We start from the raw sequence: 26,889 nt of genomic DNA, 5'->3' as shown, positions 1-26,889 counted from the left end.
TGTGTTTTTCAGTCATATATAGACTGAGATTTAAGATGAGCATTAATGCTAATGAGCCTCTGGAGAATAATTAAAGATGAAAAAGCCTGTCCTCAGAGGAGAGTAAACACAGGAGATCTCGTATTATAGTTTTCCTGTGAGGCATTCAAAGTGCATCTGATGATTATTTGCATTGTTTTTAAGCACACATATCTCTAAAGAAATTATGCAAATCAGGTAACGGCACACCTAATAAATGAATGCTAAAGAACAATTTGCCCTTGTACTGTGTCTGGATGTGGATTAATTTACTACTGGGACTGGCCAGCATTACAGCTTCTGGATATACTGGTCAAAAATGTGGAATAATTAGAAAATAGTGAAATATTATTCCAATGTAAAACAGCTGTGAATATATAGTAAAGTGTTATTTATTCCTGTGATCAAATCTGAATTTTCAGCATCATTACTCCAGTCTTCTTTTAGTGAATAACTTTTTAAATTAAGTTTATTGCATTGCAATGTCACATGCAAGTGGTTGCAGTGAGTTTCAATAAAGTGCAAACACACTTTTGCTGCATCTCAGTATATGAACTCATTTCAAATTCTCATTTGCACAGCTATTGATTTATTTGTCTGTTTTTCCTTCTTCCAAGGATTCAGAGGAAAAAGTTGATGCATAAATGAGCGGTATAGCTAAGGACTCTGACAGTGCATTAAATGCATTAAAGCCGTGATGAAGCGTCAGGAGTCTCTGAATGAGTGACTGCAGGATAAATGTTCACTTGTGACAGCGATAAAAAAACAATGCTTGTCGTTGTGTTTGACTATAAAAGGAGAGGAGTCTGTAAGGGTAGAGAGTTATTTCGAAAGCTCGACGCGACCACATCCGCCTCTGAGTGGGAGTTTTTACAGCGTTCACTGACATGACCTGATAATAGCAGACTTCAACACTGACTTTAACTAATCTCACCAGGAAACTGTTGAGATGTTTAAAACAAGGGAAATGCAAAAGCTGAGACTGAGACTTTGACGTTTAGTTTTCAGGAAATGTGTCTTAAAGTAATGACTCCATTGGTAAAGTCTCGTTGGTTTTTGTCATGTTTTGAGCATGATCCTCACTGAACCTCATGCGATGTTTTCTGAAAGCAAGGCATTTTTATTTTATGCAATTCTATGTCAAGTAAATTTATTTTATTATTGGAGTGTTTAGAAGTTTTTTACTGGAAATACGTACAAAAATGTGGATAAAAAAAATAAACATTTGTTGCACTTTAATGATATAGATAGATAGATAGATAGATAGATAGATAGATAGACAGATAGATAGATAGACAGACAGATAGATAGATATAACAATATAGATAGACTAGAGATAGATATATAGATAGACTAGAGATAGATAGATATATAGATAGACTAGAGATAGATAGATAGATAGATAGATAGACTAGAGATAGATAGATAGATAGATAGATAGATAGATAGATAGACTATAGATAGACTAGAGATAGATAGATAGATAGATAGACTAGAGATAGATAGATAGACTAGAGATAGATAGATAGATAGATAGATAGACTAGAGATAGATAGATAGATAGATAGATAGATAGACTAGAGATAGATAGATAGACAGATAGATAGATCATCAGTTCTCATCGTGCTGGATCTGCTGCTGTTTTACACAGTTAACCACCAGATCCTGCTGTTAATCCTGAAGACGAAGGGCATCTCGGGAACAGCACTCCAGTGGTTCAGGTCTTCAGGGAGTCGTGGAGGGGTGAAGTGTCTAAGACCAACATCTAGCTACTGGAGTGCCTCAGGGCTCAGTGCTGGGACCGCCTCTCTTCTCCATCTACATGTCATCACTAGTGTCTGTCATTCCGAAACATGTTTTTTCCCATCAGTGTTATCATCTAGCTACTGGAGTGCCTCAGGGCTCAGTGCTGGGACCGCCTCTCTTCTCCATCTACATGTCATCACTTGCGTCTGTCATTCCGAAACATGTTTTTTCCTATCACTGCTAAGCTGATGACGCACAACTCTCTCCTTACATTCCAGCCGGAGGATCCGACGGTAGCTGATCGTATCTCAGCCTGACAGACATTTACTGCTGGATGAAGGACCACCACCTTCAACTAAACCTTGCGAAGACCAGAGCTGCTCATGGTCCCGGCCAACCCAACACTCCATCACAACTTCTCCATTCAGCTAGCCTCGTCATCCATAACTCCATCAAGGTCAGCCAGGAACCCTGGAGTTGTGATTGATGATCAATTGAACTTATTAACTTATTGAACTTATTGAACAGACCATATTGCCCGTTGCTGCAGATTTTCCTTATTCAACATCAGGAGGATCAGGCCCTTCCTATCAGAGCTACACAACTCCTGGTCCAAGCGCTTGTTCTCTCCAGACGGGATTATTGTAATGCTCTCCAGCATCAGTCAAACCTCTGCAACTGATCCAGATGCTGAAACTAGAGTGTGTTCAACGAGCCGAAGAGACTCGCGTCACTCCTCTCCTCACAAACCTGCCGCTCGCATCAACTTCAAGTCACTGATGTTTGCCTACAGATCAACCCCTGGCTCCCTCCCTCCTAAACCCATTACTCCAGACGTACGTGCCATCCAGAAACTACGAGGCACAACATCTCCTTCTCTGACCTTCACCGGGTCTGTTCCCCGCTGGAGGAATGATCTAGCTCACCAGAGCGGATGAGTCTCTGGCCACTTTCAAGAAATCTTTTTCATCAGCTCTTGATCCAGTAATACTAACACTGCGCTTGTGTTTAATGTGTAACTTTAATCTCACACACACCTGAGAGCAAAGGCCTGTTTCTGTGGAGTGTGTGACGGGACGGCGGGTCACATGAGGGTCACAAGAAGAAGTAAAAATTATACATTATATTTTACCCCAAGTGCTCATTACTTTAATGCAAAATAATCTCACAATCTATTTAACAATATCTTATTAAACTCTAAAGTATTTATACATCAGCCAGTGGTTTATGGCCATCTTATTTTTTAATGCAGTACAGTATTTTATTACAGTTAAAATTGTATATATATATATATATCATTAATTATATATATTATAAATTATATATTATTAAATATATTATTAATATATTTTGTACAGTTAAATATTTATACATTAAAGAGAATCATGACACAAACATAAAACCTGGTGCATTACAGTCAATAAAAAAATAAAAAATAAATAAGTGCAAAGTTCGGTTGTGTTTATGATCATATATAGTGGGCCGGTCTGGGCCATGTCAGGTTAAACTGGAGCGTGGCTGGAGTTATTTCTGCATGACACACACACACACACACACACACACACACACACACACACACACACACGTCAGGTTAAACGAGAGTGTGGCTGGAGTTATTTCTGCATGAGAGAAGCTCTTGCATCAGGCCGTATGAATATGACTTTAGTGGATGTAAGCCCTATAGTGAGCTCCCTATGTAGACAACACACACTCTGATCCACACACAACATCTCATCTCTCCAGTAACGGACAAACACACACTCTGATCCACACACAACATCTCATCTCTCCTGTAACGGGCAAACACACACTCTGATCCACACACAACATCTCATCTCTCCTGTAACGGGCAAACACACACTCTGATCTACACAAGTCTGAGAGGAAACGAACACTGACATCATTATTGATGAGAACCAGTTCTCACTTCAGCATGACCTTTTGAGCCTGAGTTACTGATGTGTGTTACGTTTATCCTGAACACACACACACACACACACACACACACACACACACACACACACACACACACACACACACACGTTTGGCTCGCAATTATAAGACACGGAAGTTTCTTTCCGAACACATGTTCATGAATATCTACACTTCTGCAAACTGAGGCTGATCTTCTCACTGTCAGACGCTCGGCCTCTTGTCTTTATTGCTCTGTCACGGACTCGAGTGTTGTGGTTTTTAAAAGCTTTTGCCACTGATGTGTGTGTGTGTGTGTTCCTCCTCAGATCACTGCAATACGTCTCATCTCGATCCATCCTTCCTTTCTCTTTCTCTCTGAACATGGATGTCAAAACGAAGCCGTCTTTAGGCTGAGGTTTCTGTAAAAGAAGAAGTAGCTATTCTCAGAGTTCAACACACACGAGTTGATTTGTTTGCATGCACTTCTTCTTATCGCCACAATAAAAATGATCAATTATTAACCTCTAACTTGAGTGAGGCCACAATGAGACCTGTAAATACAATAAGAGTTCAGAAACACACACACACACACACACACACACACACACACACACACACACACACACACACACACACGCACGCACGCACACACACACAATTATTAAATGTCATGTATTTTTAAATGGTATAATATATAAATAATTCTATACTATTTATATTTATATTTAAAACTAATAATTTATTGTATCTATTATTATTATTAATGTTTTATATTATTATGTTTTTAAATAAATAATAATAATAATTTATTTATTAAATGTATTTTAAACAGTATTATACATGTGTATATATATATAAAATGATATAATATTTTGTTGTACTTACTATCATTATTAATGTTTTATATATTTATGTTTTTAAATAAATAATGATAATTCATATTTATTAATTAAATGTTAAGTATTTCAATTATAATATTTAATAATATATAATATTTCTATATGTACATATTTATAATATTTTATATAATAAGAATTATTAGTAGTAGTACACTGCAAAAAATGCTTTCTTAGTTAGTATTTTTGTTTTGTTTCCAGTCCAAATATCAAAAAATTCTTAAATCAAGAAGCATTTACTAGAGAAGTAAAATGACATAAGAAATTCTATTTTGTTTTAAGGTAAAAAGAAAGTAATTTAAGTAATTTTTGCTTAAAACAAGCAAAATTATCTGCCAATGGGGTAAGCAAAAAAATCTGAATTCGAATGGAAAACAAGATTTTTTTGCTTACCCCATTGGCAGATAATTTTGCTTGTTTTAAGCAAAAATTACTTAAATTACTTTCTTTTTACCTTAAAACAAAATAGAATTTCTTATGTCATTTTACTTCTCTAGTAAATGCTTCTTGATTTAAGAATTTTTTGATATTTGGACTGGAAACAAAACAAAAATACTAACTAAGAAAGCATTTTTTGCAGTGTAGTGATATTAGTTACTAAATATATTGTATTTTTATAATATATAAATAATATTTATATATCTAAGTATGTATAATTATATAATATCTTTTAGTATTTAATATTCCCATTATTCATTATTTATAAAATGTCACATATTTTTAAAGAAAGTAAACATTTCATGTTTTCTTTAATGCCCAATAGCAGCATTCTCTCGGGAACTCAAATGTCAAACACATATTGTTCAGTAGTGAGAGTCAGTCGGAGGTGTTTCTGTGGATCATTACACGACCTCTTTCACTTCCTAATTAAACACTCTAGTTCTGCAAACTGCAACAAAGGTGTGTTTGAGTCGCAGGACTCGATCCTCTGACGTTCACAGGTCAGCTTCTCTACACTCGCTTCTGTGCACAACACACTCGTTTATCAATTCATGTTTGCAAATACAGGAAATAAGCACATGTAGGAGGAACAGAAACACACACACACACACACACACACACACACACACACACACACACACACACACACACACACACACACACACACACACACACAAAGAACGGAAGGAGGAAGTTACTGTGCAAAATAGCTTTAAAAAGTATTGCAGGAACTTCATGTGCTCAGCTGGAGCTGTGAGATATAAATATATATGTGTGTTTAATATCTCAGCACTAGCTCTTCACAGATATAACAGGATGAATTCCTGCGAAGCTGCTTTAAACTTTGCGTTTTGTAATGTTGTAAAACAAATTTTACTTGACTTGATTTGACTCAAATATTAAGTTTTGAGTCAAAGTGCTTGTTTTCGGTAACACTTTATTTTACAGTGTCCTTGTTACATGTAGTAAACTATGCATAATTACATGCAACTAACCCTCAACCAAACCCTAACCCTATAGTAAGTACATGTTGTTAATTAATATTACTCAGTACTTAAATATATAATTACACTGTAACAATGACACCTTAAAATAAAGTGTAACTTAGTTTTCTTTATCAGTGTTTATTCTGTATGACTTCAAACTACATTTTTGTGATTTCCTTCCTAATAAAATTGCATTACCATCTTATTTTTGTTTTGCATTTCCTAATTGTTTTACTGTTATATAATCGTTATAGTGTCTTGATTTTGTGACTTACCAGCATCCAAAATACACTGTGCAATGAGGAACTTTCTGTATTGAATATGATTAAAGACTGGTGTGATCGGAGTGAAGAGGTCAGATGACGTTACAATAACGTTCTACAAACCAAAAACTAACGTTCTGTTTCCATTAAGAAAACGTTCCTGCCTAACCAAAAACAAACCTTAAAAAGATCATTCTGGGAACCAAAAATTGATAACTGTGTTTATGCAAAAGACAATGTGTATTGTGAAACAACATCAGTCATGCTTCTTCTCCAGTAAATGTGTCTTGATTTAAGAATGTTTGGATATTTGTGCTGGAAAACGAGGCAGAAACACTGAGGAAGAACATCATTTTATCCAGTAAAGCAGTTTGAAAGAGCATTGAGCTAAAGAGGCTCTTGGTTGTTTCCTCAGACACAGGAAATGATGTCATCATGATGTTAAAATCTCACAACGCCACATTTCCTGCTGACCTGAGCCTGAAAACACGGCGCGAGCTTCAGAGAGACAGGTGTTTCAGCTCTGTTTATCCAGCTGGAGTCCTGATCCTGATAACTAATGCGAAACATCCACTGACATGATGTGTCCATCGCGTCACGATAACATGTGTGTTATACGAACACATCAGCTCTTCACATGTATCCTGTGACAGACTGCGTGTCACACAGCTGAAGGCCACAGAGTTACACACACACACACACACACACACACACACACACACACACACACACACACACACACACACAGAGAGAGAGAGAGAGACAGAGAGAGAAAGACTAAAAGAGTTGCTCAGGAAGTTTAACTTTGACAAGTCACGCTGTGACTATATTAAACACAAAGACCAAACATGCAAATACACTGAACATAATAGTGTTCCTCCTCAGTGTTTCTGTCTCGTTTTCCAGCACAAATATCTGAACGTTCTTAAATCAAGACACATTTACTGGAGAAGAAACAATGAGTGAAATGGGCAAAAAGATATTAAGACTTGTTTTCAAAACTGATCTAAATGAAGTGAGTTTGTGCTAAAAACAAGAACAAATATCTGCTAATGGAGTCTGAAAAATAATCTTAATTTAAAGGGAAGACAAGATTATTTTCTGACTTTATTAGCAGATATTTGTTCTTGTTTTAAGCACAAACTCACTTCATTTTGATCAGTTTTTCAGAAAACAAGACTTAATATCTTCAGTGATTTTGCTGGATATTAAGTTACTTTGAAACATGTTCACTCAGAGATTATTATAATATTATTATGTTATTATAAGACAGAATGTCTGTTTAAGTGCTGAAACTGTTGAGATGATGATGGTCATTAAAGGCATTAGTTAACGTTTAACTCGCACATTTATACACACTGAGCTTTATTTCTTGACATCTATAACTACTGCATATGACACCAGTGTTTATGAAGACAGGAATATTCACAGAGTGAATGAGTGAGAGTTTCGTGCCGGAGCTTTTGAACGCTTGATTGTGTGTCTCATGGTGCAAAACCGCACAACTTCCTGACAGCAGAACTGAGCTCTTCTGAAGATTCTATTTACATTCTATTAAAGGGATAGTTCACCCAAAAATGAAAATCAGCCCATGATTTACTCACCCTGAACTCATCCTAGGTGTATATGACATTCTCCTTTCAGACGAATACTATCAGAGTTATATTAATAAATGTCCTGGCTCTTCCAAGCTTTATAATGGCAGTGAATGGCTGTTTCTGTTTTGAAGTCCATCATAAAAGTGCATCTGTCCATAATAAAAGTGCATCTTTAATATATTCTTAAATCAAGATATATTTAATGGAGAAGAAGCAAAATGACTGAAGATATTAAGATTTGTTTAAGTCAAGTCTCCTTCATTTATACAGCGCTTTAACACTATAGAGTTTCACAGCAGCTTTACAGTGATAACAGGAGATTACAGTAGCAGAGAGTGTTCAGGCTTTACAGCAGATCTAGAATAAAGTTATTGTCCAGATAAAGTTAGTTTTGATTGATTCACTTCATCTGTAGAGAGGGAAAGAGAGGGAGGCCTTCACAGGGAGAGACTAGTGACACTTCAGGACTGCGCTGTCGTGTGTGTGTGTGTGTGTGTGTGTGTGTGTGTGTGTGTGTGTGTGTGTACGTGTGTGTGTGTGTGTGTGCGTGTGTGTGTGTGTGTCCAGGCGCAGGTCCTTCATCAGATCTGGAGTGTGTGTGTGTGTGTGTGTGTGTCCAGGCACAGGTCCTTCATCAGATCTGGAGTGTGTGTGTGTGTGTGTGTGTGTGTGTGTGTGTGTGTGTGTGTGTGTCCAGGCGCAGGTCCTTCATCAGATCTGGATACGGCCTGGATCCGGCGGACTGCGAGAAAACTTCTAACTAAGTTTCGTCTGGGTGTGAAGAAATATAGAGCTGAGTATCATCAGCATAACAGTGAAAACTAATGCCATGTTTCCTAATGATATCTCCCAAGGGTAGCATGTACAGTGTGTGTGTGTGTGTGTGTGAGTGTGTGTGTGTGTGTGTGAGGGTAGCATGTACAGAGTGAACAGCAACGGTCCTAGTACTGAGCCTTGTGGTACACCATACTGAACTTGTGATTGATAAGACATCTCTTTATTTACTGCTACAAACTGATAACGGTCAGATAAGTGTGTTTTAAACCATGCTAGTGCAATTCCACTAATGCCAACATAATGTTCGAGTCTATTTAAAAGAATGTTGTGGTCGATGGTGTCAAACGCAGCACTAAGATCGAGTAACACTAATAGAGAGACACAACCACGATCGGATGATAAGAGCAAATCATTTGTGACTCTAACGAGAGCTGTCTCAGTACTATGGTACGGTCTAAATCCGGACTTGAAATCCTCACAGATATCATTTCTTTCTAGAAAGGAACACAGTTGTGAAGACACTGCTTTTTCTAGTATCTTTGACAGAAAAGGTAGATTCGAGATCGGCCTGTAATTGACTAATTCTGTAGGATCAAGTTTACATTTACATTTACATTTACATTTATGCATTTGGCAGATGCTTTTATCCAAAGCGACTTACATTGCATTTCAAGGTACACATTTACATTCTTATCAGTTCTTAAGTTGCGGTTTTTTAACAAGCGGTTTAATCATAGCCAGCTTAAAGTTTTTTGGTACGTATCCTAGAGACAAAGATGAATTAATGATATTAAGAAGAGGATCTGTGACCTCTGGGAGCATCTCTTTCAGTAGCTTAGTCGGTATAGGGTCTAACATACATGTTGTCGATTTAGATGATTTAACGAGTTTAACAAATTCTTCCTCTTCTATAGCAATGAAGGAATACAAATTTTTCTTAGGGAGACTACTAAAAAAATGTTGTAGTCTTAACAAAATTTTAACAAAATTTCCTGAGTTTACTAAAAAAAATTATCAAAATGAAGTGAATGCGTGCTTAAAACAAGAACAAATATCAGTCAGTGGAGTCATAATCATAATCTCAAAGTCCCCCTGTAGTCAATAATTGTATCTCTTAATACACCAAAATTACATATTTAAAAGTTGTTTTGTTCAATTCTTCAAAACAAGATTATTTTGTTGACTCTATTGGCAGATCTGTGTTCTTGTTTTAAGCACAAACTCACTCCATTTTTCATTAATATCTTCACTCATTGTTCTTCTCCAGTAAATGTATCTTGATTTAAGAAAGTTTAAATATTTGTGCTGTAAAACGAGACAGAAACACTGAGGAAGAACATCATTTTATGAGGTGTATATTTCAGGGCTTAGTATGAAATCATTCAAATGCATGAAGCACTTTTTATACAGAGCATTAACGCAAATGCAGTGAGATGAACATTCATCTCTTGTGTGATTGAATTTGATCATGCTAACAATAAGAGCATGGCTCTCTCTATTCCACACTAATCTGTAACATCCCCCATCAAATTACAGCCAAACATGTAAATGAGTCCCTTATAAGGGTGTGAATGAGGGACATTCTGTAGGCTTTGTCATATTTATCTATTGTAGTCCAATGGAAAGGGTCTGTTTTCAGGAAAACGTCACACGTTTCCCCCAGAATTCCTCACTCCGAGCGCTAGAGATGATGTAAGCGCACAACTATCTCACTGCCTTTCACCATATTTGGGACTGGGAAAAAAAGAAAAGAAAAAAAAAACTCGGCTGAGGTTTTTTTCCTGGAGAGGAATGTTGCTCTCCGTATCACACACACACAATGATCTCTTGTTTCAAGGGTTCTGGAGGATTGGATATTCGTACGTGGAAGGACAGAGAGGCGGGATTAATAGTGTGTGACAATCACTTGAGATTTAGTGCAAATAATGTGAGGGAAAAAATAAAGAGGAACTTTAGTTTGTAAGTTCTGCTTCAGCCAAACATCAGCACAGAAACTATAGAAGTTCCTCAAGAGTGTAAAGGTCAAGGCCTTACCCAGCCAACAGGGAAAGTTATCAACAAACCCTCTTCCAGGAACAGTAATAGAGTGTGTTCGAGTGCTGGAAGTTTTCTCATTGGATAAAAGCGTCTGCTAAATGAATAAATGTAAATGTTTTTCCATTCGTTTCTCCCTTATAGGGATTTCAAAAGCGTCTTGGTTAAAGCGTTTTAAGCCATGAACCAAACCAGACAGAATCACAACACTACACATTTTTGAAGGAAAAAAACTTGAAAATGATGAAAAACTCAATAAAATGATGTTCTTCCTCAGTGTTTCTGTCTCGTTTTCCAGCACAAACATCTAAATATTCTTAAATCAAGACACATTTACTGGAGGAGAAGCAGAATGATCAAAATTAAGTGAGTTTGTGCTTAAAACAAGAACAAATATCTGCCAATGGAGTAATTCAAAGGGAAAACAAGATTATTTTTCAGACTCCACTGGCAGATATTTCTTCTTGTTTTAAGCACAGACTCACTTCATTTTGATAAAAAAATAAATTTCCAGTCATTTTGCTTCTCCAGTAAATGCATCTTAATATCTTCAGTCATTTTGCTTCTCATTCTTGATTTATATATCAGCATCTATAATCTGTTAAATTCAACAACAAAAAAAAGGCTATTTAAAAGAAAAAAAAGCAAAGAATCGGGAATTGATTGGATCATGAAAAGTGATAATTACACATACCAGAATGGAGCCAGTTGACTGGACTGGAGGATCTGAAAAACAAAAGGAATTCATGACGTCAACTGAAAGCGAAAGTTGTTTTACAAGCAGATATCATGATGATATCATTGTTTTATTTGGAATAATGTTGCACTGATAAGTCATGCGTGCCATAAGATTGTGAATGTGGATTATGAACATAAATAGGGTCGATTTAGTTTTCTTGTTGACTTTAAAATCTATTAGTCATTGTCACATCCGCACAGAACTATTGAGCTGCTCATATTCAAGTCTCTCTAGTGTTCTTTTATTAAATATTTCCATGATGAGTTTCCTTGTAGTGCATTTCTAATCTTAAAAGTATGTTTTAAAAATAAAGTTGCACAGCACTGTGAAAAATTATATGATCAATAAGTTATGACAACATATGTTTTTAAGTCTTTTTTAAAAGACTCCAGTTTTTAAACTTAATTTTTTAAGTCAGTTTGATGTAATTTAAGTTGAAATGACTTAAACATCAAGGTGATTTCACTTTAAAATTTAAAGTAAATCATGGCAACTTAAGATTTTACATTTCTTTAACTTATCAAGATTATTTAAGCAATTTCAACTTTTTTACAAGATTCAACTCAATTTTTAAGTCAGTTTAATATAATTTAAGTTGAAATAACTTGAACAACCAAGTTGATTACACTTAAAAATTTAAGGCAGCAACTGAACTTTTTAGTTTTTAAGTTGTTAAGTTTTTAAGTTGAAATAGGCACTGTACTTTTTACAGCGCAGATAATATACATAAATGAAATAAAAGGCCACTTGAGTGTACTTAAATAGAGCACACTTTCACGATTGTTTATTAACACATATAAGTACAACATTTTAACAGACTGAGAAGAGAAGAGCTGCAACAATGGAGAATCTGAGGAAAATAATCATAATGGCAAACTGTTGACTGCAGTTGAGATGATCGGCTTAGTAATGCCTTCTCTGCAATGTTGTATTGTAATCTGGAGAATATGGGACTATTTAGCTGCAAAAAAAAAAAAAAGGTCTATTGCATAACCAACAGCTTGCCAGGCTGATGTTGTGAAATGCCCGCAGATTTAGGTCAGTACCTCAGAACAAGGTACTTTTGTGGTCTGAATGTCAGCTTCATTCATTCAGCTGTCAAAAAAACAAAAACAATAAACATTTCTCAGGATAGTTTGACCTTTGACCTTTCCGAAGGGTTTTGATGCTAAGAGATATTAAAGGGATATTCTGGACTCAATAATAACAATAGTTTCAACTGTAAGTCTCTGTGATGTAACGTGATTTCTCATTGCTGTTACGATCGATCTTTCTTTTTAGGCATCAGGAGAGAAATTTTACTGCCCTACTGGATGAAAAATGTTTTCTTGGACAACAAACAAAAAGGTTAGAAAAAATGTCTGACAAAAATCACCAAGATATTTCATAAACGTAATCCATTCTACATGTGCACTATTTTTCAAACCTCTAAGCATTCAAAGTTCAATGGAGATTTTCAAAATTCCATTGAAAGAATGTTCAGAATGTTTACATAGTGGATGTAGCCAAAAAATTGCTACTACTGCAAAAAATGATGTTCTTCCTCTGTGTTTCTGTCTCGTTTTCCAGCACAAATATCTGAACATTCTTAAATCAAGATACATTTACTGGAGAAGTAAAATAACTGAAGATATATTAAGTCTTGTCGGACTGTTTATTATTCCCAGATGTTGTGAGTTATTTTTGGTGCATGTGAGAGACAAAGACATTTCACATGATGCGTTGAATGCTATCAGTTCTTTTGGTCTGAGCTTTATTATCAGTTTTCCCATGAATATGTTCTGGATAATGGAGCAGAAGTGTAAACAAACATCTTCCCCGGATCCCCTGGAGCATTTATAACCAGATGTGAGTGTGTGCTTGTGCGTAGATATGAGTGTATTTATATGCGTTTCATTTAGCAATGCAGGGAGTTTTCCTATAATCAGAAATAGATACACAACTACCTTCAAGCCATGAAAGAATAACACATATTTAAAAATACCTCATGAGTGAAATGACTATGTAGCAGAACAGCATCTCTGTTTGATTACACTTTATTTCAATAGTAAACTTTGGTCATTCGACTAACTACAAGTAACTTTACACCTACATGTCAACTATCAGTCATTAGAGTATTAGTAGACTGTCTGCTTAATATCTGATAACACTTTATTTTGATGCTCCCAACAGATATTCTACTGACTACAAGTAACTTTGTAACTACATGTCAATTATCAGTCATTAGAGTATTAGTAGACTGTCTGCTTAATATCTGATAACACTTTATTTTGATGCTCCCAACAGATATTCTACTGACTACAAGTAACTTTGTAACTACATGTCAATTATCAGTCATTAGAGTATTAGTAGACTGTCTGCTTAATATCTGATAACACTTTATTTTGATGCTCCCAACAGATATTCTACTAACTACAAGTAACTTTGTAACTACATGTCAATTATCAGTCACTAGAGTATTAGTAGACTGACTGCTTAATATCTGCTAACACTTTATTTTGTTGCTCCCAACAGATATTCTACTGACTACAAGTAACTTTGTAACTACATGTCAATTATCAGTCATTAGAGTATTAGTAGACTGTCTGCTTAATATCTGATAACACTTTATTTTGATGCTCCCAACAGATATTCTACTGACTACAAGTAACTTTGTAACTACATGTCAATTATCAGTCATTAGAGTATTAGTAGACTGTCTGCTTAATATCTGATAACACTTTATTTTGATGCTCCCTAACAGATATTCTACTGACTACAAGTAACTTTGTAACTACATGTCAACTATCAGTCACTAGAGTATTAGTAGACTGTCTGCTTAATATCCGATAACACTTTATTTTGTTGCTCCCAACAGATATTCTACTAACTACAAGTAACTTTGCAACTACATGTCAATTATCAGTCATTAGAGTATTAGTAGACTGTCTGCTTAATATCTGATAACACTTTATTTTGATGCTCCCTAACAGATATTCTACTGACTACAAGTAACTTTGCAACTACATGTCAACTATCAGTCACTAGAGTATTAGTAGACTGTCTGCTTAATATCCGATAACACTTTATTTTGTTGCTCCCAACAGATATTCTACTGACTACAAGTAACTTTGTAACTACATGTCAACTATCAGTCACTAGAGTATTAGTAGACTGTCTGCTTAATATCTAATAACACTTTATTTTGTTGCTCCCAACAGATATTCTACTGACTACAAGTAACTTTGTAACTACATGTCAATTATCAGTCATTAGAGTATTAGTAGACTGTCTGCTTAATATCTGATAACACTTTATTTTGATGCTCCCTAACAGATATTCTACTGACTACAAGTAACTTTGTAACTACATGTCAACTATCAGTCACTAGAGTATTAGTAGACTGTCTGCTTAATATCTAATAACACTTTATTTTGTTGCTCCCAACAGATATTCTACTGACTACAAGTAACTTTGTAACTACATGTCAATTATCAGTCATTAGAGTATTAGTAGACTGTCTGCTTAATATCTGATAACACTTTATTTTGATGCTCCCAACAGATATTCTACTGACTACAAGTAACTTTGTAACTACATGTCAATTATCAGTCATTAGAGTATTAGTAGACTGTCTGCTTAATATCTGATAACACTTTATTTTGATGCTCCCTAACAGATATTCTACTGACTACAAGTAACTTTGTAACTACATGTCAACTATCAGTCACTAGAGTATTAGTAGACTGTCTGCTTAATATCCGATAACACTTTATTTTGTTGCTCCCAACAGATATTCTACTAACTACAAGTAACTTTGCAACTACATGTCAATTATCAGTCATTAGAGTATTAGTAGACTGTCTGCTTAATATCTGCTAACACTTTATTTTGTTGCTCCCAACAGATATTCTACTAACTACAAGTAACTTTGTAACTACATGTCAACTATCAGTCACTAGAGTATTAGTAGACTGTCTGCTTAATATCTGCTAACACTTTATTTTGATGCTCCCAACAGATATTCTACTGACTACAAGTAACTTTGTAACTACATGTCAACTATCAGTCACTAGAGTATTAGTAGACTGTCTGCTTAATATCTGATAACACTTTATTTTGATGCTCCCAACAGATATTCTACTGACTACAAGTAACTTTGTAACTACATGTCAACTATCAGTCACTAGAGTATTAGTAGACTGTCTGCTTAATATCTAATAACACTTTATTTTGATGCTCCCAACAGATATTCTACTGACTACAAGTAACTTTGCAACTACATGTCAATTATCAGTCATTAGAGTATTAGTAGACTGTCTGCTTAATATCTGCTAACACTTTATTTTGTTGCTCCCAACAGATATTCTACTAACTACAAGTAACTTTGCAACTACATGTCAATTATCAGTCACTAGAGTATTAGTAGACTGACTGCTTAATATCTGCTAACACTTTATTTTGATATATATATATCTATATATTCTACTAACTACATGTCAACTTATTCTACTAACCCTAATCTAACAGTACTAATACTCTCCTCTAGTTAGTTGACATGCAGTTGCAAAGTTACTTATGGTTAGTAGAATGTCTATATTGAAATAAAGTGTATAACAGTGATCCTATCCACTGATTCTCTGGAATTGAAGAGGCTGTGATTATTTTATGATGACATTAAACCCAATTTGTCTGGCACAGTCTCTGGAATATTCATTATTGATTTTTATTTATTAATATTTAATCAATTTCCCTGAGCAAGTCATTTTAAGCACAAGAAAAATGAATAAAAATACTTTTGATTCGGATGTTTGTCTCTGTTTAAATGACTGTAAAACACTATTCCCAAAGTGTTTTATGTAAATAATACAGATATATAACTTACTGTTAGATAACTGATTAACTAACAAACCTCACCACAGCTTAATGTTATCTGAAAAATGCAAAACTACCAATGTGAAACCAAACTTGACTGTTTCTCTATTTAACCAGATGTAATTAGCAACACCAGAGACGAGAAAAGCAGACATTTGAAGATCATCAAACAGAAACTTGCATGTTACTTTCGGATGGCCGACGTCTAGTCGAGTTATTAGAGCGCAACATTGACCGTCCACATTTCATCAGTCCTGCTTCTAATTCATTTCCTTCAGAGAGATTTCAGAAAATTCTTCAATAAAGAGCTCTGATCCATAAACTAAAACAACCAGCGGCAGATGAATTACAACATTACAAACACTGATTTTATATGATTTTATACTGATTTTCAGCCTATAAGACAATCATCTTCATCTTTAGTGAGTTTGTGCTTAAAACAAGAACAAATATCTGGGTCAGAAAAATAAACTTAATTAATTCAAAGGGAAAACAGATGATTACATTAAGCACATTAATTTACATTAAGTATCTTGCAACGCATTGACTGAGCATTCTGCATTTAAGTACTTGTGTAGGTGAGGGGCTGTTTACACGACACCGTTTTCAGCTAAAAATGTAAAACTTTTTATGCATTTTGGCCGTTCGTTTATACGACAACAGCGTTTTGGGTGCCTGAAAATGCAAAGTTTTGAAAACAGTTTTCAAAGGGTACGTTTGCATGACAACGATATGCTTAAAATAGGAGAAGTTTTTCCTTTGAGTTTTCCGCGTACAGACGACACAATTTTCAAAACGATCCCGAAAATGACTAAAAATGCTGTATTCCGCTGTCAGACCAGTAGATGGTGATGAAACACTATAGACTGAACACGCAATACGCATGTGCATGTGCATGACCTCATCGAGATTCGCGATTTTGTTGTTTACATGGAGACCGTTTTCAAAAACTTGCACTTTGAAACCTGTAAACGAACGCATAAAAGGTTTTACATTTTTAGTTGAAAAACAGTGTCGGGTAAACAGCCCCAAATTGCAAGTAAAAACAAAAACAACCTCTTATACGTTCGTTTACAGGTTTCAAAGTGCAAGTTTTTGAAAACGGTCTCCATGTAAACAACAAAATCGCGAATCTCTGAAGACGATGACGTCATGCACATGCGTATTAAATGTTCACGCCTTATCCCTTCACCCAAACCTGACGCACGCTTGCACTAAAACACGAGGGAGACGTGCTGCTTTTGTTCATCAGTCAGCTGAGATATTTATTTCAAAATAAAGAGCAATATTTTTTTGATCTGGAATCTGTTCTCTTCATTCTTGGATCCAAATGTGACATGCAACGAGACTTGAGCGCATGTTGCTGACGTTAGCTGAAGATATTCTGGCCGGGGAACTTCCTTTCTTAGCCATCAAAACAGTGTTTGTGTCTCTATGTTGTGCACAAACTGTTCTTCTAGAACTCTCTCTATATGTACATCAGCAAATCATCATATTAGAATGATTTGAAGACTGGAGTAATGATGCTGAAAATTCAGCTTTGATCACAGGAATAAATTACTCTTAACTATATGTATATTCACATAGAAAACACACATTGGAATAATATTTCAGAATATTTACTGTATTTTTGATCAAATAAATGCAGCTTTGGTGAGCAGAAGAGACTCTTTCAGAAACATTATAAAATCTTAAAATGGTAGTGCATGTGATTATTTTAAAATATAAATTATTACAATATTTGATGTAACATTAAATATGTTCTGACTTTGGTCTCGCATTTTAACGTTCAGGGCTCTATCTTACACCCGGAGCAATGCAGCGCCAAGCGCGACGCATGTGTGTTTTGCTAGTTTCAGCCCGACGCAGTTTTCATTTTCACGTCCTGCGCCGCGCTGTTTAAATAGCAAATGCATTTGTGCGTCTGAGAACGAGGTGTGTTCGGGCGCATTATGCCAAATATTTAAATTAAAAGGATTACAATGTAAAAGATTATTATTGTGTGCATAAAGATATGGTGAATCCGGCTTGTCCCGTAGATGTTCTGCTTGCGCACTTTGACCTCGAGCACGAGCAGATCCGCTTGCGCTCTGGAGACGCGTTCGGTCTTTCCACTGTCAAACTCCGTCATGTAAACAGCGAATCCGCCATGGAGCGCAACTGGCATTTAAAGGGAATGGGAGACGAGACTCTGATTGGTTTAACGCACGTAAATCCCAAAACACACCCATTACTCATTAAGAGAATAGAGACGACCCTTTTAGACCAGCGCCGGGAGCACCGACCATTTATCCCGTCGTTAAACTAGAAGTGGATTCAGACGCGGCCTAAGTGAACTTGTGCTTTAGACCATGCGCTTAGATCGTTAAAACAGGGCCCTCTTGCGACATCTCTTCTCTGATGATGTGGGCGGGGCAACGTGTCACTCACATGAGATCAGCCAATAGCAAACCACAACCAGCCAATCAACTCCCCACAGACATTTTTTTTTCCTTTTCTTTTTTTCTTTCTTGATATTTGCTGTAGTTTCCAATTAGCCACTATAGAAGTTTACCACAACAATGACGACTTCTGCTTCTGAGAACCCCAGAAATCTGAAAAGAGTCAAATGACAGTGAAGACTGTGCTGTAATATCACTAATGTGGTTTATCTGTGAGTGTCTTACAGCAGCAACACTGACAGATGGAGGATCAGCAGCCGCCGGCCAAACCAGCACAATCACTGTCAGTGTGCCTGGCAACACACACACACACACACACACACACACACACACACACACACACACGCACACACACACACACACACACACACACACACACACACACACACACACACACACACACGCACACACACACACACACGTACACAATCACTGTCAGTGTGCCTGGCAACACACACACACACACACACACACACACACACACACACGCACACACACACGCACACACACACACGCGCGCACACACACACACTCACATACACCCACACTCACATACACGTACACAATCACTGTCAGTGTGCCTGGCAACACACACACACACACACACACACACACACGCACACGCGCACACACACACACACACACACACACACACACACACACACACACACACACACACACACACACACACTCACTCACATACACGTACACAATCACTGTCAGTGTGCCTGGCAACACACACACACACACACACACACACACACACACACACACACACACACACACACACACACACACACACACACACACACGCACACACACACACACGCACATACTCACACACACACACACACACACACACACACACACACACACACACACACACACACACACGCACACACACACGCACACACACACACACGCGCGCACACACACACTCACATACACCCACACTCACATACACGTACACAATCACTGTCAGTGTGCCTGGCAACACACACACACACACACACACACACACACACACACACACACACACGCACACGCGCACACACACACACACACACACACACACACACACACACACACACACACACACACACACTCACTCACATACACGTACACAATCACTGTCAGTGTGCCTGGCAACACACACACACACACACACACACACACACACACACACACACACACACACACTGACTCAGCTGTTTTGCTGCCTATATAGGGATCATCATAACTGACACAGAACCTCATCAGTGAACTCAAATCCCAGAGAACGTCTGCCAAGGTTATGAACAAACATAAACACACAAACACACACGCTATAGGACATTACAGTTTTTACCAATTGCTTACACACGTTTTCAAAACTAAGTCTCCTTTTTTCAAAACTCTACACACAATTCTCAAAACTGCACACACAAAATGCAAAACGCCTCACATCTCCTTCAAAATGCAACACTGCATTCAAAATGCCATAAACACACGTCAGAATGAAGCATTTGCATCAAATGGTAAACACTTCTTTCATAATAATACATTTTTGGATATACCATGTAAACACTGCTGTTCTAAATCTAAAGGTCTTTGGTCTTTCATAGGCTTATATCTACATTTCAATACAATGTAATAATCTGATGTAACAAGTACACTGTAAACACCAATGCAATGTAGAAACAGAAAATATTTATTAGGCCTAACATTATTGTTGTTTACAGTAGCATACAACAAAACCATAAACATATGTACTGTAAACCAAAAGTATATTCTTTAGAATACAGTAAAGAACACAATGTGTGTGTGTGTGTGTGTGTGTGTGTGTGTGTGTGTGTCCCGGGGGGTCCCAGGAATCCATTGTTCAAAACAGATCATCTGACCTTTGACCTATTTAGGCCTATACTACAGTAAAGCAGTGATTGGTTAGTGATCAGTTAAGCAATTAGTGTTTGCACATGTGAGGAGTGTGTGTGTGTGACCTGGTGAATAAGTGTAGCATTTTGATTGGTTGTGTTTGGAAAAGGAAAGCAAGTCACTTCCTGATAGATCTTTGTGTTTTAGGTAGAGAATTGTGTGTAGTGTTTTGCAAAAAGTGTTTTATGCAATTGAAAACTGAGTCAAAGGCTGAGAAATAGCTTATGGTTTTGAAGATTTGGCATGTAGTTTTGCACTTTGAGTGAGAGGTTTCAAAAATCGTGTGACATGAAAAGATTTTGTGTGTAAGCAGTTGGTAAAAACTGTAACTCCAGTGTAGAACAGTAGTGTGTGATTCTGCAACTGACATTACAAGAGCGAGAATGTGTTTCTGTATTATGAAGCACATAAAGTTTATATCATAAACACTTAGTCTCTTCAGAGTTATTATCAGTGTCTGTTCTTATAAACACACGCTGAAACTACAGCTAAACATTTATACTAGAGCGATGTGAAAAGTCCCCTGAGAAACACTGAGATATGTATGTTTATGAACACTTTTTCATGCCGTACTAATGAGGAAACAAATTCGCCAGGCCTTACAGAAGGTCAGATATACTCCAAAACGTGTCAAAAGACAAACAGAAGGAGCGATGTGGTAAATCTGGCGGATTAAACACCATTAACAGCAGCAGATTACAGTTTATCCACTCTAAATGAGGCTTAATGAACATCACACGCTTAACGCTGTGTGTGTGTGTGTGTGTGTGTGTGTGTGTGTGTGTGTGTGTGTGTGTGTGTGTGAACAGAATGAAGCTCAGCCAGGCTCAGTGACACACATCACAATCAAAAACATGTCACAATCTCATTTCATATCAAAGCAAAAGAAAACAATTATAGAAATGAACAGATAAAACATTTTGCAAAAGGAAAAAAGCTACTCGTTTGCATAATTTACTCGAGACGCAATAATTAAGACATTAATAATGAGAGTTACTGTAATGCATATAGATATTTTTTGTAATTTTCTATTTTTTGTAATTCTCATTACATTCTCACTTTAATACAATCATTTTAAGGCAGTAAAAATATTATAAATAAATAAAACAGCTTCTCAGGAAGATTGCTTGTTCCTGTTCTTAATATAAATCTTAATAGTATTATCCCTAATGATTAGATTCAGGTAGGCAGGGAACAAGTGCATGAAAAACTCACATTTCATACCAAATCAAAATAAAAAAAAAATAGAAATAAACATACATAAAACATGACATTTTTTTTTTTTTTTTTTTTTGATTTTGCCAAAGGAAAAAAGCATTGTTACATTATTTAGATGATTGAGACGCATTAATAATGAGAGTTCCTTCAAATTCCCATTACTGTAATGCTTATAGATATTTGAGTTCTCACTTTAATACAATCATTTTAAGGCAGTATAAATATTTAAATATGCTATTCATGAGAAACATTTAATTTGGCAGAGAAAATGTCATCAGAAAAAAAAAACTTGTTCCTGTTCTTAATATGAATCTTAATAGTATTATCCCTAATGATTAAAGTCAGGTAGGCAACAAGTACTAAAAGCTACAGGTGATCTGATCAATATGAATAGATATAAGAGATTATAGTTCATATTTTACAGGGGTTAAAATGTGTTTGCACTGGGTAATTTATAATGTGCAATGAAGAAAATCTCTCCAAATCTCTAATTAAAGGAACCGAACTGATCAATAACAGACATTGCTTTTGTCCTTGAGGACTATTGATCGACTCTTCTGTGTGTCAGAACAATATTCAAAAGCCTAAAGTTTGCACTCGTCAAGCGTAGAATGTGAGTAAAAATCGGTGATTATATGAAAAGGTGTCAGTTGATGTGTCAACTGAAATATTCAAGTCTTCAATATTAAAGACACGAGAGGAAACTCGATTCATTACTCATTACCGAAGCACGCATTCAAACTAAATTACGTCTCGGCAAGTGTCCTCGTGAACACAGTCAGTTATATCTCGAGTGAACGTGAACAGTTGAGAAAGAAAACACACGTGTATCAGTATATTGGATCAGTGCAGCTCTTAAAGTGACAGTAGCCTAATATTCCTGATGCCGTCTGGGTTTCTAATGTCAATCAAACAACAAAAGACAAACAATCACTCACTTCTCTGAATAACTTTTGCAACTTTAACAAGGATTTATCTATTTTTCATGGCTGGTAAAAAATATGGCGGGTAAATTTTCTTTAATTTTCTTAAATTTTCTCATCGGCCAATGACAGGTGTGGCAAAAAGTTAGTTATTGAAGACTGAGATGCATTAATGTTTTGGGATTGTTTTTGTTAAATGTTTAGGCGTATGGATGGACTGAAATGAATTTTACATGCAGGTCTGTGCCTGAAAATGACATGTACAGTAGAAGTGACGCACGGCCTCGTAAAATTCACATCTTCACCCTTTATTCAAATATTATTAAAGATTTTGTATTGCATAGTTGTGCTTGGAGTCGATTGTTTTATCTGTGATAATAACACAATGAAACATACAAAGAAATTATGAACACATGCAAAAACAAGAAAATCAACCAAATATTAATAACTGATTATGTGTTTTAACGGTAACTAACTCATTATTAATAACATAGTTAATGTTTGCTTTAGTAGTAGTAGTTTGACTTTTTTTGGACTTAACCAAGTTTAGTGATTGTTCTTTCCTCATATTTTGATGATTTAATCGATCTTGTGGGGTCATTAAAAACAAATATAGCCTCTGAACGACACTTTTGTACACTTCTGTACATTTGTCATTTCTAGGCCTGGAATAAAAACCAAAAAATACTGAAATTTTACTGTAAAAATGTTTTATTTTCTGGCTCATGCTAAGCTCTAAAATGTATAATAGGCTAGAATTTTTTGTTTGTTTTTTGGCAAAAAAGAATACTTTATATTTTTCTATCTATTCTCAAAATCCTTTAAATAGAGAATAAGGTTAAATTGATGAAAAAAAAAAGTGTAGGATGTACGTTACTCTTTGTAAACGACACAGTTGAAAGCGACAAGCACAGAACAAACATTTAAAAAGATGTCCATCTGAATATTACAGACTTTTATTTGCATTACAAAACAAAAATTGTGCATTCCAAGACGTCAACATACAAAAAAAACACTGCATGACTTTAAAGCATTTGAGCAGAGATGTTACAAGAGCGAGTCTCTGTTATGTGTCACTCAAATCCTTGGCCCCGCCCCCGGCCACGCCTCCTCGCCATCCTCATCCGTATCAACAATCTTCATCAGAATATCAGTGGTGCGGTTTACAAAAAGGAGTACGTGGGCACAGAAACAATGGGCTTGTACGGTCGTCTGCATTTTTTTTTTTTTTTTTTTGGTTGTCCAATCACAATGCGACTTAGGTCATATTTTTCCGTTAAAAGTTAAACAGCGAAAAGACGTGAAAAAGAAGGCAATGTGGAATGTACAGTGCATAGAAGTATGGAGAACGAGTTTCATGACGAGCCCGCCTGCTTCTCCTGTTCAATGGCTGGAAAACAAGAGCAAAAAAAAGAAAGAAGTGTTATTTGGTTTCATAATCATAATTTCATGTTCATTCTGCAAAGGAAAGTGTGCGGATTCTTACTTTCTTTTGACGGCAAAGGATTTTTCTCCTGAGTTTCTGTTTTCTTCAGCTTGGTTTTGTCAAAGCTGGTCACTTCCTCGAGATTTGGCTTGTCAGACATGTTTGCAGTGGGTCTGAAATGAAATGGCTTGCTATTAATGTTGAGAAAGGAACACACACACACACACATACATGACGATCTCCATTAATATTCATATAAGTGACCGAACAATATGGGTTTTTCCAAATGTTTCCCCAACATTTGGTATTTGGTTAGAGTTTACGTTCTAATGCGTAACTAAATAATCTAAATATGCTTTAAAAATGCAATAAAGAGCAAAAGTGCAGCCAGTAACGCAGTAACTGTGGTAAAAGGAAACGTTGCTATTGCATCACAGTCTTGAGAAACCACCGCCCTTTCCTGCTCATTCCTGCTCATTCTCTCATATTTCACTTCTTATCAATGTTTCCATCAGTTAAACACATTCTTTCTGCTTTTGCACTTATCTGAGCATATTTATCCGAACATTTATGCTGTATTTCGAGGCGTGGAATGTAAAAATCGATCACGCTTAGTCATTCCTGAACAAAGAAAATGCATGCATCTATTGTCTCTGATACATACATCGCAAAAAAAAAAAAAAAAACACATAATATAGCGATTAACAGTCACATTTCCTGTATAGCGGATGCATTTACGCCACAAATAACGTTACATTCGCCAATTGTGCGCGTGAGAGAAAGTAGCGTCTGAAAACGCTAATCTAGAGTATAATTAAGAGATTATAAACAAAAAAAACGCATGATGTTATGCTATATAAGAGTAATTAAAAGGCAAAAGAGAGATTCTAGCGCTTACCAGAGTGTGTGTTGGTAGTTGAAGTGGTTATTCTCCAGCAGCAGATGCAGCAGTGTGAGGAAAAGCGCAGAATCACGGCATTTATAACCGGAGATATGCAAATCAGGCGAGTGACGTCACCGCTTCACCGGACCGTTAGATGAATCATTACTCTGTGTGGAGTCTGCGGGAATCTATAAACCAGCCAACTATAAGCTATGAGAAAAATACACATTTTAGCCCAAGAAAGAATAGAAATATGCAGGTATTTAAGAATTTAGCAGTTAGAAAACGTACAAGGAAGTCGTATTAGCGCCATATGCTGACTTTGAAGTGAACGACGCCCTCTAGTTGTGCGACAGCGACATCTAGTGGACACTACAAACATCACATTCGCCTTCTTGGACTATGTCCTAGTAAGTATGTACTGTTTTTGTGAAGAATAAGTAGTACATACTTTTGAGTGCGTAGCAGAAGAGTAGGCTAGGTAAGATTAGGGTCAAACTAGTACTTCGTCATTGTGTCGCTTAGTCACGTGCTTCCCATCGCCGTTTAAACTGCCCTGTCAATCATCTTGCCACAATTAAAATCCTCCACATTCAATGTCTTTTAATTTCCAACCGTTTTGGAGAGAAATGCAGTAGCACGTTGATCTGCCAGTCATGAACTCTCCTCATTGTGTTTGCATAATGATGCATTTAAAGATAATCACCAAACGTATCTTAACAAAAGTTCACAATGCTGTTGTTGCAGATGAAATATAACGTGGATAACATTAAACAGATGTATTTTTTTGTGAGATAAGATACTGATAATTAATCAATCACTCAAATCCCGTTTACCTCTGCTTAACCGTCGTTCTCGCACATCCGCCATGTTTGTAGTTTTTTAACACGTTGTATTGCACGTGTTTGTAGTTCTAATGGTGCATTTCCGGGTTAGGTTACACCATCCGGGTATTTTTTGAATACTCATTTCAACATATGATTTGGCACACACTAAATCTAATTCCTACTTTTTAGGATGGATAGTATGCGAATTGGGACCCAGCTATAGATATTTTCACATGGGAAAAACGTTTTATTGTGTGTCTTAAAGTAGGCTTAAAACATTTTCATAACAAATAAATAAACTGAAAGAGTGTTTTTTTTTTTTTTATATTTTTGGATATTGACTCAGTACAACAAGATCAGAACTGAAGATGTTTGTACTGGAAAACAAGACAAAAATACTGAAGAACATTGTTTTGTTTTTTTCAATGTTTTCATTGATTCTTTTATGGAAATAAACCGCAAACCTCCTGCCTTTTGTCAGCTAGGCAAACGCTTATTAATGCTAAACGCTAATGCTCAAAATAAACAAACAAACAAATAAATAAATGAACATTATTCTGTGCTAAGTAGATCACACCAAACATGTATGAAAGCATATTTCAGTCTAGAGTGTAACAGGAAGTGTGTGAGATCATTTCCTGTTAGCTGCTAGCACACCACAGCAGTTCCTTGCTAAATCTGCTGACTCTCCTCATCATTTCATGATAAAAATAGGAAAAAGCTCCTCGTGAGTGTTCCTTTGCACAATATCTCTCGTGTGCGTGCAAAGAGAAGCATAAGAGTTTCACAAAAAGTGAGTTTCTGTCTTAGATTTAAAAAATAATAATAATTATAATGAAAAGGTAAAAAAATACAACATTAGTGACCATGTAGATTTAATCCTCTAGTCAACAATTTTGCATTTTACTGCATAGTTTTGTGATGAAAAAAAATGCTCCATTGTGAAATATATGCAGAATGTGTGCAAAGAGAAACTATGAAGTTTGGACTG

At 36.2% G+C, this 26,889-nt stretch overlaps 1 protein-coding gene and 1 long non-coding RNA gene across 3 annotated transcripts; both read right to left on the bottom strand.

Annotated features, from left to right (window-relative positions):
* Positions 1 to 4,039: 4,039 nt before the first annotated feature.
* LOC307164765 lies at positions 4,040 to 25,932 on the bottom strand. Its single transcript, XR_013822339.1, has 3 exons — positions 25,908 to 25,932; positions 11,368 to 11,399; positions 4,040 to 4,097 (listed from the first exon to the last, which is right to left on the bottom strand). It is a non-coding gene; the product is annotated as an uncharacterized lncRNA (long non-coding RNA).
* On the bottom strand, positions 23,697 to 25,173 carry tmsb4x (thymosin beta 4 X-linked). Of its 2 annotated transcripts, XM_079881836.1 has the most exons (3): positions 25,087 to 25,173; positions 24,249 to 24,361; positions 23,697 to 24,152 (listed from the first exon to the last, which is right to left on the bottom strand). In XM_079881836.1, the coding sequence occupies exons 2-3, from the start codon at positions 24,346 to 24,348 to the stop codon at positions 24,118 to 24,120; spliced, it is 135 nt and encodes a 44-aa protein (XP_079737962.1). In that variant the 5' UTR covers positions 24,349 to 24,361; positions 25,087 to 25,173; the 3' UTR covers positions 23,697 to 24,117. The 2 variants fall into 2 exon arrangements, with proteins under 2 accessions (XP_079737962.1, XP_079737963.1); XM_079881837.1 differs by lacking the exon at positions 25,087 to 25,173 and having other exon boundaries at positions 24,249 to 24,376.
* Positions 25,933 to 26,889: the final 957 nt, after the last annotated feature.

The sequence above is a fragment of the Squalius cephalus genome (assembly GCF_949319135.1).
Source record: "Squalius cephalus genome assembly, chromosome: 9".
In the NCBI taxonomy this organism is placed as follows: Eukaryota; Metazoa; Chordata; class Actinopteri; order Cypriniformes; family Leuciscidae; genus Squalius; species Squalius cephalus.
The sequence above is the reverse complement of the archived record's forward strand: the minus strand, read 5'-3'. Positions and strand labels throughout refer to the sequence as shown.

Bases quoted from the DNA above. Each gene is read 5' to 3' on its own strand.
- tmsb4x (XM_079881836.1), bottom strand. From the start codon at position 24,348: ATGTCTGACAAGCCAAATCTCGAGGAAGTGACCAGCTTTGACAAAACC. The intron at 24,153-24,248 runs GTAAGAATCCGC...CTTGTTTTCCAG, and splicing joins TCCTTTGCCGTCAAAAGAAA to CCATTGAACAGGAGAAGCAG.